This window comes from Pyrus communis, chromosome 9, assembly GCF_963583255.1.
Source record: "Pyrus communis chromosome 9, drPyrComm1.1, whole genome shotgun sequence".
NCBI classification, from domain to species: Eukaryota; Viridiplantae; Streptophyta; class Magnoliopsida; order Rosales; family Rosaceae; genus Pyrus; species Pyrus communis.
Window position 1 is genome coordinate 8,267,757 of NC_084811.1, and position 17,341 is coordinate 8,285,097.

General features: G+C 36.7%; 2 protein-coding genes across 2 annotated transcripts; one reads left to right on the forward strand and one right to left on the reverse strand.

Annotated features, from left to right (window-relative positions):
* Positions 1 to 360: 360 nt before the first annotated feature.
* Positions 361 to 5,269, reverse strand: LOC137744695 (oxysterol-binding protein-related protein 3A-like). Its single transcript, XM_068484463.1, has 10 exons — positions 5,040 to 5,269; positions 4,456 to 4,549; positions 3,325 to 3,441; positions 3,155 to 3,227; positions 2,916 to 3,034; positions 2,599 to 2,720; positions 2,326 to 2,502; positions 1,599 to 1,743; positions 1,048 to 1,226; positions 361 to 815 (listed from the first exon to the last, which is right to left on the reverse strand). Exons 1-10 carry the CDS (start codon positions 5,141 to 5,143, stop codon positions 569 to 571), a joined length of 1,377 nt encoding a protein of 458 aa, XP_068340564.1. The 5' UTR covers positions 5,144 to 5,269; the 3' UTR covers positions 361 to 568.
* A 7,446-nt stretch (positions 5,270 to 12,715) lies between these two features.
* LOC137744696 (RHOMBOID-like protein 1) lies at positions 12,716 to 16,511 on the forward strand. Its single transcript, XM_068484464.1, has 6 exons — positions 12,716 to 13,289; positions 13,953 to 14,116; positions 14,379 to 14,542; positions 14,639 to 14,904; positions 15,774 to 15,900; positions 16,200 to 16,511. The coding sequence occupies exons 1-6, from the start codon at positions 12,958 to 12,960 to the stop codon at positions 16,320 to 16,322; spliced, it is 1,176 nt and encodes a 391-aa protein (XP_068340565.1). The 5' UTR covers positions 12,716 to 12,957; the 3' UTR covers positions 16,323 to 16,511.
* The last annotated feature ends 830 nt before the right edge of the window (positions 16,512 to 17,341 follow it).

Genomic DNA, 17,341 nt, shown 5'->3' on the forward strand with positions numbered 1-17,341 from the left:
CAGGAGGATCCTCGTTGGATCATGTTCATCGTACATCATGTGGTCAGAAATTATTGTAAATTTTTTTATTTAAAATTGAATATAAATAGTATTTAATAAAAACTAACTGCACGATGCACGACAAATGGATGTGATTGAAAGACGCCGGAATCCTCCCAAAGAGGATCCGGCAAGAATCCTTTCTCTCCCGTCTTATAACTATCGTCAGGAAACTGACTTGCGAAAAGGCAAAACACCTCCCATGCGGCAGCCAAGGATCTTCATATAGTCATACACACGTACCCACGGTTAAGGTGGTGAGCTAAAATGCTCCCACCAGACAATGCTACTCGATTTCAAGAAATTCAGGCAGACAAGAAGTCAGGCTTCAATTTGTTAACTTCTATTCATAAATAAACAATCGCGAGAGATACACCACAACACAGCAATATCATAGTCGGAAAAGCCTGTGAGTCTTATGGTTCCATCGTCACGATACTAACTCCGAAGGGGAGCGAGCAGAGGTAAGAACAACAAATAAGAAGAAAAAAAAAATATTATACAGGCAAAAACAATCACACGATACACCTTAAGCAGCAGCCAAATCCTCGTATTGCCAGGGGTTGAACTCTATTGATTTGATGTCAAACGCTTCGACGCTGTCTGAGTTGTCTATTGCAGCCCGGTGTTCGGTGTACTTCCCATTGTAACGGTACACGTCCATGTCATCCCATGTTGTCTTGAAGACTTCATCTGTTTTGTCAAACCACCTTGGAGTAAACTCCTGTCCTTTTTCCAGTCGATTTTTCTTCTCAGCTCTCTGCCTCTCCTCCAGACTGGTCAAAGAGCAGGTAGATGTATTTAAGATGTCAGTTTCCTCATTCGGGTTTGTGTTACTAAATCGATGTAAAATTGTACAGTCAAAACAAGCATCAAGCTTGCTGTGGATATCCGTAATCCCTTCAGTACTGTATTTTGTAAGTGTGTGTGTGAGTGTGTGTGTGTGTGAGAGAGAGAGAGAGAGAGAGAGAGAGAGAGAGAGAGAGAGAATTAAAGATAGATCGAGACCTGCTCTTCTCAAAACCGGCTTTGGATAGGTCACCCTGCTCCAGTGCGTATCTATCAGGACGCAAGCGAGAATCTGATGCCAACAACTTCTTAGGGGCACTTTCAAAGCTGTTTATTTTGTGTGCAAAATGTGTGTACTGGAAACTGTCATTCTGTGGAACATCAGCAACTCTCCAAACCTGTAATAGAAAAATACAATAATTTCCTATGAGCTTACTGGCACAGCTTCCTGTACTGAAAAAATAGAATAATTTCCTAGCGTTTCTTTTGTCCTATCGGAAACGAACCAAAATTTTATAAATAGCTAACGAATCTTCTCTAAAATGGCAATCAAAACCATTAGGAGCACCTATGAACTGTAAAGATTTATTCGTTTCTACAACTTCATACATCAACTGGACACCAGATATATAAAGGATAAATATAGCTTTCAATTCCTTTAGGAGTCGGTGCATGCAATTCCACTTTACAAGCACAGTACAGAAGCTCACTCTAGGTTTTCCTAAATAAGATTCAACAAGCTGCAATGTGTAGCTGGTAAGAAACTAAACCTCTTTCAGTTCAGTGCCAGGAAGTGGTTCCCCTTCTGCGTCGCAGGGTTGATAACTCATTGACTCGTTCCATTTTCCAGTCATCAATATTTTAGGTTCCTCGGCAGAACTATAAACATATCCATCTACTTCATAGCGACCAGATCTGAAACCAAAAATTTCCTTCAGATAGAAGTGTGAAACCAACATAGAGCATGCACTAGTTGATAACTAATAATTAAAATCCTTGAACCCAAACCAAGTCTTCATCCCAAAAGACTGGGCTTAGTTACGTGTCTTTTTCAGATCAGTTTGGTCCTCAATCCTTGGAATTTTCCCCTGCCACTCAGTTTTGTCTAAAATCGTGGCGTTAGCAGATTTTTGTTTCTGATCATCGCATCATGTGAATAGTTTGACTTACCAGTCATGCTCTATAAGTAATCGTATGGTGCATGAATTTGAATAACACAATCACGACCAAGGGAAGAACGAAGTTATACATGGTGTTTAAAGAAAATAGTTATATATAACTGTTCGCATTTGGAGTAGGTAACTAACATGACAATATCAAGGTAGACTCGCAATTTTAGAATAACGTCTTTTTAATAGAAGGCTATAAGGTTATCCTTTGACCTGGAACTTTGACTGTACGGCCAAAATACCCTCTCGCAAGATGTTACCAAATAAGCTTTCATATGATGCAAACAATGTTACAAGTGATGAGCACTACAATAGAAAGATGTCATACCCAAACCAACCGCATGGTTGAAAATACAGCACAACTTTGTCCCCCGTGGTCAAATTGGTCAGAACCATATCTCCTGGTGAATCGATCCATGTTCGTCCAAAAATTAAGTTGTTAACTTTTGTTGGAGGGGGTGCCAATTCAAATTCTACACCATCTCTTTTGAGGGTCAAATGCGTCCTGCATTGAAAAACATTTAAAGGTTGCATAAGTTATTACTAAATATATGCTCACTATGCAATTTCAGCTCCACAGAGAAAGATCATATAGGGTTACCTTCCGACTGGATAGATATCAACTGAGTTCCCCAAAAACTTGGTTTTCACCTTTGAAGTTATGTCATAAATAAAGTGCTCATTCTCAGCATGAGCAGCACTCATAGGAGGGTGATGACTGACCTGGAAGGAATAAACGAAGAATATAAGTTTAATAAAATACAAATTGCAGCAACAATTATATGATCACAGTAAGCCTTCAAGTACAAACCAAACAATATGAGATTCATTTACAAAATACACTCTTTTATTTCCATGCCTAAGCATCGTAAATCTCAAGTAAACATAGAATTGATAGTTTTGGTGCTTAGAACACACCTGTTCTGATAAAAATGTAACGCCCCCATGATTAACCATTTCATAAGTCTCACCAAGTATTGGATTGAATGGCTTCCAGGTTCGTTGATAGGCAAAGTAGACAGATATGAAAAATGATGCTGCAAACAGCAATCGTAACTTAGTCACCAAACAGTGCATGCCCAAACAGCAGAGGAGAGAGAGGAGAGTGGAAAACATCTATGTCTACACACACACACACGGAGAGAGAGAATACATACCAACATATACCGATCTCATGTATGGATCCTCACATTCATCTGCAAGATCTAACAGATGGGAGTATTCCATAAGCTGTGACATGATTGGAAAACTGTGAGATTTTCTGGGCAGAACAGTATTGGATTGAACCAAGATTTTCTAGTACCATTTAATTACAGATAACACAAACCTCTGCCATTTTCTGTAGCATAGTCATCGGCTCAAAAATAAGTACTGGAAGGGTCACCAGTGAGGTGACGTCAGAGCCAATATATTTCTGCATTATCTTCCAGTAACTATCCCGATCCTGAAAAAAAGAAAAAATGGGAAGAGCTTCTATAATGAGTATGCATGAAAGCATTTGAAAGAATTATTTTATAGGTTTTTTCACCACCCGTACGATCTTACTATACAAGTAATCTATGGGACACATAGAAGCTGCCATACAAGAAACTGACATCTTATGTGCTTTATTGTTGCTCTGATTGAATTACTAAACTTGGAAAGACTAAGCTGGAAACTTTTCAAGGCCATAAAAGGTGATTTCCAAAGAGAGAATACAGCAAAATGGTTTTGATGATGAAGGAAAAAAATTAATATGAAACAGGCTAAGTAAAAAAATGGTGATAAGCCCAGATGAGGGCAGCCTGCTGGTAGATACATTGACAAATTTTTTGAAATACTTTCCAGGTTTAGCGAAGGTTGTGTCCTTTAATTCTATCTAGCCAAAACAAACACAATCTAATGGTGATAGGCTAACTAATATCTGTGATCATGCTCTGTCCTCGTCATGAGATAAACAATACTAAAATTCCTTTAGTATTAAAATAAGGGAATTGTTATTAGCACTCCAAAAATCTCATTCTATACTTAGGAAAGAAAAACACACTTGTGAGGAGTGTAGAATGAGATTTTTGGAGTGCCAATAACACTTCCCTAAAATAATTATATTTCTGCTTGATGCATATGTGATCTATCATTAGTTTTGGGTATTTCATTTCTTCTGAGAACTTTCCTCTGAGTCACCTAATAAAGAAGATACTCCACCTTCTCCAAAGGAAAACTAGAAATGTCATGATGCATGATTTTAGAGGTGTACTAAATCACCTATGTGATTATTTTTGTACACAGTATGGCCCTCTGTAATAACGCTGCTTCAAAGGTCATGCAAGACGAGCTATGAGGGCAGACCATCGTGCTCAAAATGCAAATGTAACATATTCATTGCACCCCTAACACCTATATTAGAACAAACCCAAGACATTAACCTTATGTCTACTATCATATAGAGAAACTGGTATTTCCATAACAAATAGTGTACCTCCTGCTTCCATCTTCCTTTCCTTGCTTCGTCTTCAAGATCTTCATGGCTTCCGTCTGGATTGATAACCTCCAGCCCCTCATAACCCATTATGCTGCACATTGAAACACCAGGGATTGTCACAATCTGAATCTTCAATACATACAAAAACTAGTTTATCAACACACATCGAAAACTAGTTTCTGAGCATGCATTTTGAATTTAGTAAACTGAGTATAAATTACTAATCTATTGAATCAGAACCGCACGGAGCAACCACATAACAGAAAACCTCGATTTGGCAGACATGAGATTCAAAACTAGGCAGAACTACAAGTAATTAAGCACCAAGTACAGCCCAAATCCAACAAACTAGACACCCAATTTGATCAAAAACTCTAAAACAAATCAATAGAAATCCCAAATTAGTAACTAACTGGATCAGATTGGAAGCTCATAGTAACCGCTAACACTAACAGAGCTAAAAATTGACACCAAGAAAGCATAATTCAACAACAACAAAAATCCAAATCCCCGTGCCCAAAAACTCCAAACGAATCAAATCAGCTCGAAAGATGAAATCAAAGAGGGATTTTGACTTATACCCGTTGACGGATTTGGTCATGGAGCTACCGAGATTGGTCAAAGTGGAAGCCATGGAGGCGAAGAAACCTCCGCTTTGCTTCGGATCCTTGGGATTGGAAGCCATCGCCGATGTAAAAACCCTAGATTCTGGTTTGCTCTCACAGCAGCTTCTGGAGAAGAAGAATACAAAGCGAGCGAGCGAGGGAGAGAGAGGGGCGAGGTGGAAATGTTGGGATTTTCCAGAGATTTAAATTAAGAGAGGAAACAGCGAGGATTAGTAACGACTCTGGGTGGCGCTACTTTTATGTTTGAAGTCAACTTCAACGGAAGCATATTTTCTCCCCTTGAATTTAATTTCAAACTTTTGAAGAGTACGCGCATTTTCAACTTTGAAAATTTTACAACGTAGCGGTGTATTCCACATTGTTTGGATTATAACATTATCAAACTAGTCGTTAAATATTAGTTTGTCTTATGGACCAGTATACTGGAAAAACATTTAATAGTAAATTGTGGTTCATTGTAATTTGTTATGAACAAATCAATAATTTATTGTGCAAATATTTATATGGCGATCGACGTATACATGTTATTAGTTATTTTAACTTCATCAGTTTACCTTCAGTTTGTTAAAAGATGTCTTATATTTAATTTACATGAATATAAATGGTTCAGATGTAGTAAATTAGGTGTGAAAATTCAATTTATTATGACTTGTTGCAAATGAATTATTAACGAAAGATACAAGAGTATAAGTGAATTTGTGGAGGCGACGCGCTTGGGCAAGAGCGTGGGAAGCGGGAAAGAAATCCATAAAGGCGGCTGGCGGAAGCATCGAATCGATCCAAGTCCCAACACCGGAAAGCCGGCAGCGCAAGCAAAGCTAAGAAAGATGTGTGTCTTGACGCGTAAGACACGTGGGTGCAAATTAGAAGAATCGGCTGGGCTCGCTCCGCCCAGTTGTCCATTATCATTGAACGTGTTATTAGGCCACGTGGGTAAACAACCCAAATTGGATACGTGAAATACTTGTTGCCGTTAGATTTCAGACATAAAAGTAATCTATTATGATGCTGTGAAGAAAATTATGATTCCGTTATATTAATTGGAAATATAAAGAATAGTGACACAGAATCACGCTTTTTAGGATTTAAACCTACACCATCGGATTTTAGAGATCCCTCGAGTTGATAAAATAAAGTCAATTTTATTTTGTTACCATGCAATTGGATCACCATGCTTTGTTCTCACCGGCAGGGAATCAAGATGGTAAATTGGGTTGGGTTGGTGGACTAAATGGCTGGCCTAAACAGAGTTTAAAGGACAAAAATGTTGGGCCGGAATATAGCCCGTTCAATCGACTAAGGCCCATTTCTTATACGCCTTTTCTTTTATGTTACCTTTTTTAATGCAATGGCCGAACTCTTCGTCCAAAAGAGAGGAGAAAATGTGAGGGCAAACTCATTTGATGAATATACGCACCACCACCACCAAGACAATTTAATGGGAATTCTAGTTATGGACAAGGGGAATTCAATATTGAATCGAGGTGTTACAATAAAAGTGAACTCGTCTTACGTAAGCTGTTCTCATTATACGGAGGATACAGATGATTAGTTTGACAATTACATTGCCTTCATATTCCCACTTTTATGTAACTTTGCCTTGATTTTAATCATAACTAACTTCAGTATGGATAGTGATATCTACACACTCATTTTTATTTCTTACATATCACTCTCACTTTTCGACAGTTAGATTGAACGAGTTGAAGAAACTGACATCATTTTGCCACCAATGGATAATACAATTATGGGGTTGGTTTGTTTTGGTGACTAATAAAAAACATGATTACTTGTGCTTCCTCTTATACTTAAACCTCAATTTAAAGCAACCAAGCATTTGTCCTCTTGTTCCCTTTTATTTTTATAAATATTATCTTCCAGTGGTTGGTGATCAGTAAAGTCACCGATGGATACATGTTGCAAATTGCAATTCATCGTTACGCTATTAAATTTGATAATATGGCACTTGCTGTAAGGTAGATTTTTTTCTTCTTTTTTTTTTTCTTTTGTAAAAGCGGTAGATTCATTTAAAAAAAAAAAAACACTCGAAAATTTACAAAGAACGAGGTTCAATTGTATAAAAAGCCCCAAAAAAGGTTTTGCCTATAGGGTCTCTATTTAGGCTTACAATTGGCATGGAGATTAAGGATTGATAAATTACTGACAGAATCAGACTTTGCAGTCACAGTTCATCTGATGTTGTAAGTTGCTGACAATAATCATCATTTAGGTCCCCTTGTTTTGGCCTACCCAAAATTGCTTTTAAGACATTGGCAATGAGAACCTCGTCATGTCTATAGAGAAAAGAATTTTGTAGCGGATAGTTTAGCAACTTATAGTCTTGATTTTGATTTAGGATATTTTATTTTGATACTTGTCCTTCTTGTTCAGTTAGTTTTATTTATGAGGATCGACTTGGGATGTTCCTGTCTTGATTTATTATTGGGGTAATGCTAGGGATACCAAATTCCTAAACCAAAATTTGCAAACCAAATGATGTGTATTTTAATAATTAGATTATTGCTTAAATTGTTATTAACGTGTTTATTTCCTGTTGATGACACATCATTTGGTTTAAAGTTTTGATGTTTCTAGCATTATCCTTATTATTGAGTAGTTTGTCTAAACTTTTGCCTTTACCCTCATTTTTAGCAACCAAAAAAAAAACAAACAAACAAACACATTTAGTTGTAAAGCAGATTTGATCAACAAAGTTTTGCTTGAAGTATTATTTTGTGGACTACTATTCAAACATGCCAATTCCACTTGTTTTGTGCGCTGTTCTAAAAATCTTCGCCTAGCACTACCCCAATTAATGCTCAGACGTTTGAAAATTAAGAAATGACACCTAGACCACCTAGTCTGTCCAGACTCACCTAGGCACTAACCTAGGTTGCGACTCAATTAGATAGAAAATAGATAACTTTCATTTTGCATTTTTTTTTGTTTCAATAAATTGTAAGAGACTTGTTGAATATTTAAATGAACACACATTATATGCTTGTTACCCATGTTTTCAATATGTTCTAATACTTCATAATATATATGTCATTCTATTTTGTAATTTATGATGAAATTACATATATTTTAAGTATAAACAGACACTTATTTACACGAAATATAGTAGATTTATTTAAATTCACCTAGTCCACCTAGGCGACAGGCCCCAACCTGTTGCCCGATTAGCGCCTAGTGTCTTTTAGAACCTTGGTTTTGTGCATCTAATTCACAAGATAACTTGAATCTCTAATCTTGTGAATGATGAGTTTTTATTGATTTAAACCTCTCCACTCCTTCGTGTGAATATATAAAAATTGCTAGAGATCTAAACTAAGGCAGCTCCACGCACGTCACAGTACTCTTTATGTACACAAGTGTTGGAAAAATTATGTTCTAATTGCTATATTAAATCACATGGAAAATCAAGAAATAATTTTTGCAATTATATATCAAAATTAATGCATGCACATGAGTAACCAATGTTAAATGAACATGACATAATAGATTAGAAAAAACCTAAAAATTCAATCGAGGCAAGTGTTAGACACTTTGTCTTTAAGACAAGTTTACTCCCCACTACGGTGCTCATGATTGATCATCGTATGTCTCCCAAGATACAACGACCATGTCCTTGTAATAGTAGCACTCCAAATCACAAGACTCCATGAATCACGATTGTGTTGAAAATCCTCTTATATGGACTCAATGAGACTTTCTAATATTTAATACACTCTACATGATTATTTAAAAAAAAAATAAAAAGTTATCTTATGTTTATAGGGGGCTTTCATATTTATAGAATTTGAGATACCTCTTTGAAAAACATGCGACCATTCATGAAGAGTCAAAAGCTACAACTCTTCATTAGAATAGACACATATTTCTACCACAAGGCATCACTTCTAATTTTCGTTCAATTAATTAATTTAATATAATAAAATTAATATTAAATTTTCCAACAACAAGTGCATAGCACTCTTTACGGGTGGGTTTCATCCAAACTTGCCGTATTGTGAGTTGCGGCATGAGTTAGCGCCATAGACAGAGCCACGTTGGGTTCAGCAGGGGCAGACGCCACCACTCAGTTTTTTTTTTTTTTGTTTTTGTTTTTGGGTGGTAAAAAAAAATGTGATTGTTTGTGACATTAACATTACCTCTTTTAGTTGCTACTGTCAATGTTGAAAGAGCATTTATGCCATGAAATTTCTGAACCAACGATTAATAAATCGAATGGGAAAGTAATTAACGGATGAAGGGAAATATGGATATTTTTATAGTGAAATATATTTGATTGTATTAGTAATGAAGTTGTCATACAACGCTTTTAAAACATGAAAACGCGTGGAGAGAGGTTGTAATATGTTGTACGAAAAATATTATGAATTAATTTATAAGTATTTTGTTTAGTAATTATTTAACTTTTTAATTTATGACTTTGTTGTTTAAGGATTTTCCATTCATATAGCTTTCTGACTTTGTCCTGGTCCTAGACAAAAGTTGTTTAGAAGAAATTTGTATTTTTTAAAAAATTCAATAATCCATGTTTGTAGCAGCAAGGTTGGGACCTGCACATGCACTATGCATATGTTGTCTCTAATTATATGGTGTAGCACACAAGCAATCATGGTTCCTCGTTTGTCTTTTGTCTTTTTCTTTTTAACAAACAATTTTATCAACATCAAAAGAAATGGAATTAATTAATCTCATAATAAGCTAGCAATATTATTATACAGTGCTACTAAGTGGCTTGTGCATCTACATATTTATTTTCATATACTATACAAGTTGTGTTTAATATATAGTAAATTGGCTTCATATTTAATCTTATTAATACACCACAGAATTCTTTAAATATAATGATAACTTTTTTTTCTTTCTTTTTTGGGTCATTGATATTTTGTTTGTTAAATAATACAAAAGTATAGTGAATTTGCCACCCTTAATATTCACGCTTTCACACTGGAAGCAGCTGAATTAATAAATAATTGTATTAAAATCATGGTCCATATAAAATCCACTGATGAATAATTTAATAGTAAATGATTAACTTTTGCATGGGAATTATTCATAACTTTATTAATCTTTTTGACCTGGACAGGCAGGGACACTTTTCAATTTGTCATCTATTTTTAATTTGGTTCTTAGTCCTTCATTTATGCTTTATAGAATCTGCATATTTATCTTTCACTACCAAATTTATCACCTTTTTTCAGTATTTTTTATTTTATTTAAAAAAACGCGCTTAAGCAGAATACATAACCCTTATAGCTACGAAAGAGAATCATTTTTGAATTCTCTTTATGATGATTCTAGAGATTCTCAAATCGTGTCCGTTCATCCTACATCGTGCGATCATAAATTATTTTAGGGTAAAGTATAAAAAACTATCTTAACTATTGGTGTCACGAAATTTTCATATCTCATCTTTTTAAAATGACAATGTCATACCTCATCTTACGAATTTGTGTTAATGTCATACATCCGTCAGTTTTTCTGTCAAGTGCTGATGTGGTTAGATATGGGGACCACTCACAAATCCAACTGGATTAAAATATAATTAAATATATATTTTAATAATTAAAATTTAAAAAAAAAATATATTAAATCTCTCTCTCCCCCATCTCTCTCGCCTATCTCTCCTCTCCATCCCCAAAACCCCTTCCCACCTGACCCCCCCCTGACCCCTTCCCACTCGTCCCCCCCAACCTTCATCCACCACCCTTTCTCTGTCTCGCCTCTCTCTTCTCTCTCTCTTTGGACACCCACCTGCATCCCTCAAACCCTTCCCACCTATCCCCCCCAACCTTCCTCCCCCTCACCTTTTCTTCCCCTCGCTCCCCGTCTTCCCCAAACTCAAAACCAGAACCACCCAACCTAGATCCCACCCTGCTCCCGTCTTCTCCATCTTCCCCGAACGATTTGGACCACACCCAGATCCGACAATCCGTCAACCCGGTGTACAAGGTCCCGTCATTCGACACTGCCAACGCATTCACGGCGTCCTCATGCGCCTTGACCGACTCGACGCAGCGGAGATTCGAGTCCTGCCAAATCTTCAGGCTTGACGCAGTGGAGATCCAGAGGCATTTCTTGTGGTTGACAGCGAGGCAGGTGATTGAAAGGGAGGGGTGGCGAGGCGGGAGAGTGGTGAAGCAGAGGTGGGAGACGGAGAGGTCGAGGGGCTCTAGATGGGAGAGTTTTTGGAGGGAGAGCTTGCGCAGAGAAGATAGGAGCGGAGGGAAGAAAGGGTGAGGGGAAGGAAGGTTGAAGGGGATGCATGGGAAAGGTAGGAAGGTTTTGGGGATGCAGGTGGGTGTCCAGAGAGAGAGAAGATAGGCGAGAGAGAGAGAGGAGAGAGATGGTGGATCCACACTTTTATATATATAAAAAAATTATTTTTAATTTTTAAAATTTTAATTATTAAAAAATATATTTAATTATATTTTAATCCAGTTGGATTAGTGAGTGGCCCTAGTATCTAGCCATGTCAGCACTTAACAGAAAAATTAACAGAAAAATTGACAGATGTATGACATTGGCACAAATTCGTAAGATGAGGTATGACATTGTCATTTTAAAAAAATGAGGTATGAAAGTGTCGTGACACCAATAATTGAGGTAATTTTTTGTACTTTACCCATTATTTTAAATACTTTATTCAAAATTAAACATGAACAATATCTGACGAAAACTAGTTATAAGATGTACGATGAACATACATGTTTTGAGGATCTAGAGAGGATCCTCATTCTTTAGCTACAACAATGCACGAGTTGTTATGCACAACAAAAGGTTCAATAAAACCCTTAATGAATGTATCTCGATATTGAGTTGACCTAACTCTGAACAAGTCTCCTGCTTAGACTAATAGATTTAACACTATGTTTGGATGAAGACATTTAAAATTATTAAGGAGTTTTAAAATGACGGAAATTAAAATGACAAGATTTTATTTTCTAGAATTTGTGAATTTTTTTGTTTGGTTAACCTAAAAGAACAACAATCATATAAATTGAGAAATGACACATATTTACATGGAATTCAAACTTGAGAATTGGAGGTTCCAAATTCCAAGTTTTTTTTCACACATAAATTCTAAATCTCTATGTTTATGAATCCAAATAAGGGAATTGGTGCATGTTAATTTATAAATTTTAACTTTTACCCAAATTCTAAATTTATTTTCAAACGTAATGTAAGAGAAATCAGTATATTATCTCTACGAGACACTTTGAGTTAGCAAGGCGTTGTATGGCCCAATCACATTATAGCTCTCAACTGTTGGCATGGCCCAATCACGCATAGGGCGTACTGATGCCTAATGCAAGAGAAGAAAGTCAAGAAGCAGCGTTGCGAGAGACTAATTAACCTGAAAATTTTATTATTTTGACAGTAAGAGCTAACACGTTATTTTGAGAAAAAAAAAAAAAGATAAAAATCCTCTTACTTAAATATTAAAAACAGATAAAAATCTAATTAAATATTAAATTTGTTATTAATGTGGATCAAATCTAAACCCTCCTACTTAAAAATGTTGTACGGAGAAAAAAATTAGCATTTTGCATTATTCTAAAATATATATCTTATAGTAGTATCCTTTTAAATTTCGTAACACTACGTCAAAAGCTCGAACAAACAATGGCTTGAAGGTAAAGAATTGGTAGGCGAAGACACGTATGGACGACACTGTCGGCCAAACGAACCAGTTCAATTTTAGGCAAGCAGCTTCTCCAACGTTGACCAAACCAGCTATACACTTCCCTGACTCTCTCTCTCTCTCTCTCTCTAAAACTTCCATTCTCTCTCTCATCATCTCCCTCTCCACTTCCCACATCCTTCATCTCTCAAACCAATCGATCTTTCGACTCTTTCAATGGCGGGGGAGCCACCGTCATCGGGGGCCCAAATGAGAGTGAACTCACGGCGGCACTACAACGTAGTCCACCCAGTAGACATCGAGACGCCGCCGCTAGCCTCCCCAGCTCCGGCCGCGTCTCCACCCGTGTACAGAGAGATCAAGCATTTCAAGAAATGGGTTGTCTGGCTGATTCCTGTCTTTGTTGCTGCCAACGTTGTTATGTTCATCATCACCATGTATGTCAACAACTGCCCCAAGAACTCAGTCTCTTGCATTGCCACGTTCTTGGGGAGGTTCTCCTTCCAGCCTTTTAAGGAGAACCCACTTCTTGGACCGTCCTCATCGACGTGAGTTCGTAATTTCTGCTGTTAAATTTGAATGATTCTGGTTGTTTTCGCTTCGATTTTCCTTTTTAAGCAAAATTGGCAAACGATAGGATAATGTACGCTAAATTCATCTAAACTACGGCCAGTGCGGAAGGGTTTGAACCCGAACACGCAGTGGGTTGAAGAGAAAGGCCCTGTCCACCACTTGCAAACCCTTTGTTTTCAAAATTTCTTACTTTACTTTTCATTGTTCTGTGTTGGGAACATGTGTTCAAGTTTAGAACTTTATTCGAAATCATTTGGTGGGTATTTGGAACTTTGGAATCAGTTTTTCAATTGGTTTGTGAAGTACTAACTTTTAATCTCATTTGGGTCTGACCCTTTAGCTGTTTTTGTTATGAAATTGTTAATTGATTGCATATCGTTAATTTGATACATTTTGTTTGAGTTAGCTCCAATTTTGTGCTTTAAGAAAACCACTTGGTTCTAAGTTTTGCATACTTTCCGTTGTTCTGTTTCCATAAAAAGATGTTTTACAAGTGGGGATTGATCCGAAATCATTTGGTGGGTGTTTGTAATCAGAGTTTTCAATCAATTGGGGTGGGCCCTTTTTGCTCTAAAGGCTGTTAATTGATAGAGATTGTAAGTATAACATGGTATTATGTTGGATTTTCGTTGGTTTAGGTTGCAGAAGATGGGGGCTTTGGATGTAAATAAGGTGGTTGACAGACACCAGGGGTGGCTTCTCATCACTTGCAATTGGCTACATGGGGGTGTTTTCCATTTATTGGCTAATATGTTGAGCCTTTTAGTCATCGGATACCGGTTAGAGCAAGAGTTCGGCTTCGGTATGTATTCGAAAATTAGTTTTTTTAGTCCAATTCCGTGGTATATATCATCTGCAAATTCAAAGAACTTTGTGATCATAAGCATTTTCATCATTCAAGGGAATCGACTGATGATTCTTTGCACTGCAACCTAGTCAAGTTAGGCTTTTATTATCATCGAGTCAAGTCGATTTGGTGATGTAGGTTTTGCTTATTTTACTTCATCTCAGTAAACTTAGCTTGCTCATGTTGTTTGTGCTATTCTCGTGTGTTTCTATTGCAGTCCGGATTGGGTTGCTATATGTCATCTCTGGACTTGGTGGGAGTTTGTTGTCTTCACTTTTTATCCAAACAAACATCTCTGTTGGTGCTTCTGGTGCACTTTTCGGGTTGCTGGGAGCCATGCTTTCTGAACTTATCACTAATTGGACAATTTATGCTAGTAAGGTAATTGTTGAACTACTTTAAAGGAGCTTCATACTTCAGAAAACAAAAATTTGGTGACATTCAGGAACCCGTATCTCATTCGTTATTCTTGTTCAGTTTGGAGCACTTTTCACCCTCCTGATCATCATAGTAATCAATTTGGCAGTGGGGACACTCCCACACGTTGACAACTTTGCTCATATTGGAGGATTCCTTTCGGGATTTTTTCTTGGGTTTGTGTTTCTTATCCGCCCCCAGTTCGGATGGGTTAACCAAAGATATACTTCTCCAGGTCCAGGATATGCCTCATCTCAAACAAAATCAAAGTTCAAGACCTATCAGTGCGTTTTGTGGGTCCTCTCTGTGATCGTTTTAATTGTTGGGTAAGCCAATTTGTTTCTGTGCTTCTGTGCACTTCATGTTTCCATATTTAGGTTGCCATAGTACTAGTAAAAGTATATCAAAGACAAGATTACTACTAACTAAAAATATAACATGCTGACTTGTTTCTACCCAATTAACATTTTTAATAAGTTCTTTTTAGGCGATATACAGCTCCTTTAGGACTTCAGGTTTTGCTAACTTACCAGCTTCAGCCTGGAATTTTTTTTTGTACTTGTATTGAAAGCGAGTTTCTAAAGTTCTTGTACCAAATAAAAAGAGAAACACGCACTTGCCTACATGTTGAAATCTAGCTTTTGGAGTTCAATGTAATCATGAAACAGAACTTTCTCTATTTCAAATACCAGATTAGTGTAGAGTTTCCCATTCCTGGCTGAAGCTTTTTCTTGGTTTCTTCTATCTAGGAATAAGCCTCAAAACGTCGGAAACTAATAATAGAAACTTTGCCAATTTTGGAGATGCTTACATTTAGACTGGCAGAGAACCTTTTCGAAACATGGTAGCAGCTGGAGTAATAATTAGATTGGAGACATGGGTTCTGACCGAGGAGAGCTCTATATCAGTATATTTCTTCGGCGTGATCTTTGTTTCTCTAGAAGTGAAACATGTATACTTGGAGAGGCTTTGCAACACTCAGCACCCTCGTTTTTGTTCTTGCTTTTCTTCTTGGTTGTATGTTCTTCTTCTATTAGTTCATGTCAAAATTGGTGCAGCCGGGGGATATCATATATAGTAAACTTAGGTAGTTAGGATTCATGCCTGGCTGGGAAAGTTTGTGTAATTTGAAAATTTAGTTGTCAATTACGCAGCATAAATTTACAACCTAAACTGATTTTTGCTGATATGACAGGTTTACAGTTGGCCTCGTTATGCTTCTTCGGGGAGTCGATGCCAATAAGCATTGTTCTTGGTGTCATTATTTATCTTGTGTTCCTACTTCAAGATGGAGCTGCAACTCGGAGCCTGCATACTGCACGGTACCTAACACTCTACACCTGCTCCTCTTGTGCGTATAATTTAAGACGCGCAATCAGTTTTACAATCCAAACCATTTTTCTAAAACTGGATCAACTTCTTAAGTTATTAGTAGACGCATATTGTCCAATTCCCTGTGCGTTAAATGGAATTGTTCATTAGAAAGAGTCGGTTTATTTACTATGAAATAATGTTTTGAGGCAATGTACGTATGGCACTTGTGAGCAAAAACAGTCTGTCCAGTACTTATCGTGTGATAACTGCATCGATCTGACTCCTGTGCGCGATGATCTCATTGCAGACAAACCAGATGGGTGATCAAATCTATTTAACATGCTCGAGCAATGGTAAGAACGGGACGTATACGGTTCCAAATGCAAGCAGTTCTCAGATCCAGGGGTTATGTTCTCAGCTTTGCAGTTGATTTTTGCAGTCAAGAGGTTCCATGAGTTGCTCAGATGTATAACTTTGTTATTATATGTATTCATATCATCGTGTAATCTTGACTCTTGATCTTTACTATCAATAGGAATTTGACTTGTGTACACTTTTAAATAGAAGCATTATGTTTGACTCTCATAAATTGCGAGTTTGATATCAAATTTTTACTTCCGCGGCTTAATCCAACTATTGCCACCCATTGTATGACTTATTCCAACCCCCAACTTAATATCATTGCGTAACAAGAATTTATTTTCAATTTTTTATTTTCATTTTGTGTCTTTATACACTTTTATTTCGCTTTCTTCTCCATTCTTAGTTCTTCCCTTCTCCCGGACTTTTCCTCTAACTACAACAGAAAAACTCAAAACGAAATAGTTATCAAACCGATCAAAATTCTTTTTACCTTTGAGAGGTCGTTTGATAATCATTTTGTTTTTAATTTTCACCTTTTTATTTTAAAATTGAAAAAAAAATGGAAATTGTTATAAATAAACAAAAGTTAGAGAGATAACCTTTGCTGGGGATAGGAGAGAAGTGGGTGCAAAATATCACATTGCTTAGTTTTGTAACTATAACACAAAAGAATTGCAGGTAAAAAGAGGAAGGGAGGGATACTGATATTATTGCTTTCACTTATTTTCTTCGCTGTGTATTGTAATCACACACGGAGTGCTCTTTATATAGAGCAACATCCGTGACAAACAAAAATGTGAAATGATAGCCCTTTTTGAAAACATCACACAACAACAATTACATTACTATTGCCCTTTTGAAAACATCACATAACAACAATTACATTACTCTTCTCAAGTCTTCCTCGCTTAAAGCATGTGATCATTTATCCTCACAATTTTACAACAGAAATAGTTATTAAACGGTTTTTTAGTATTCATGTACATATTAACAAACCGAAAAACTGCAAATGACCTCACACTAAAAAAAAAAAAAAAAAAAAAAAAACAACGAAATGATTATGAATCCAATCGTTTCATTTCAATA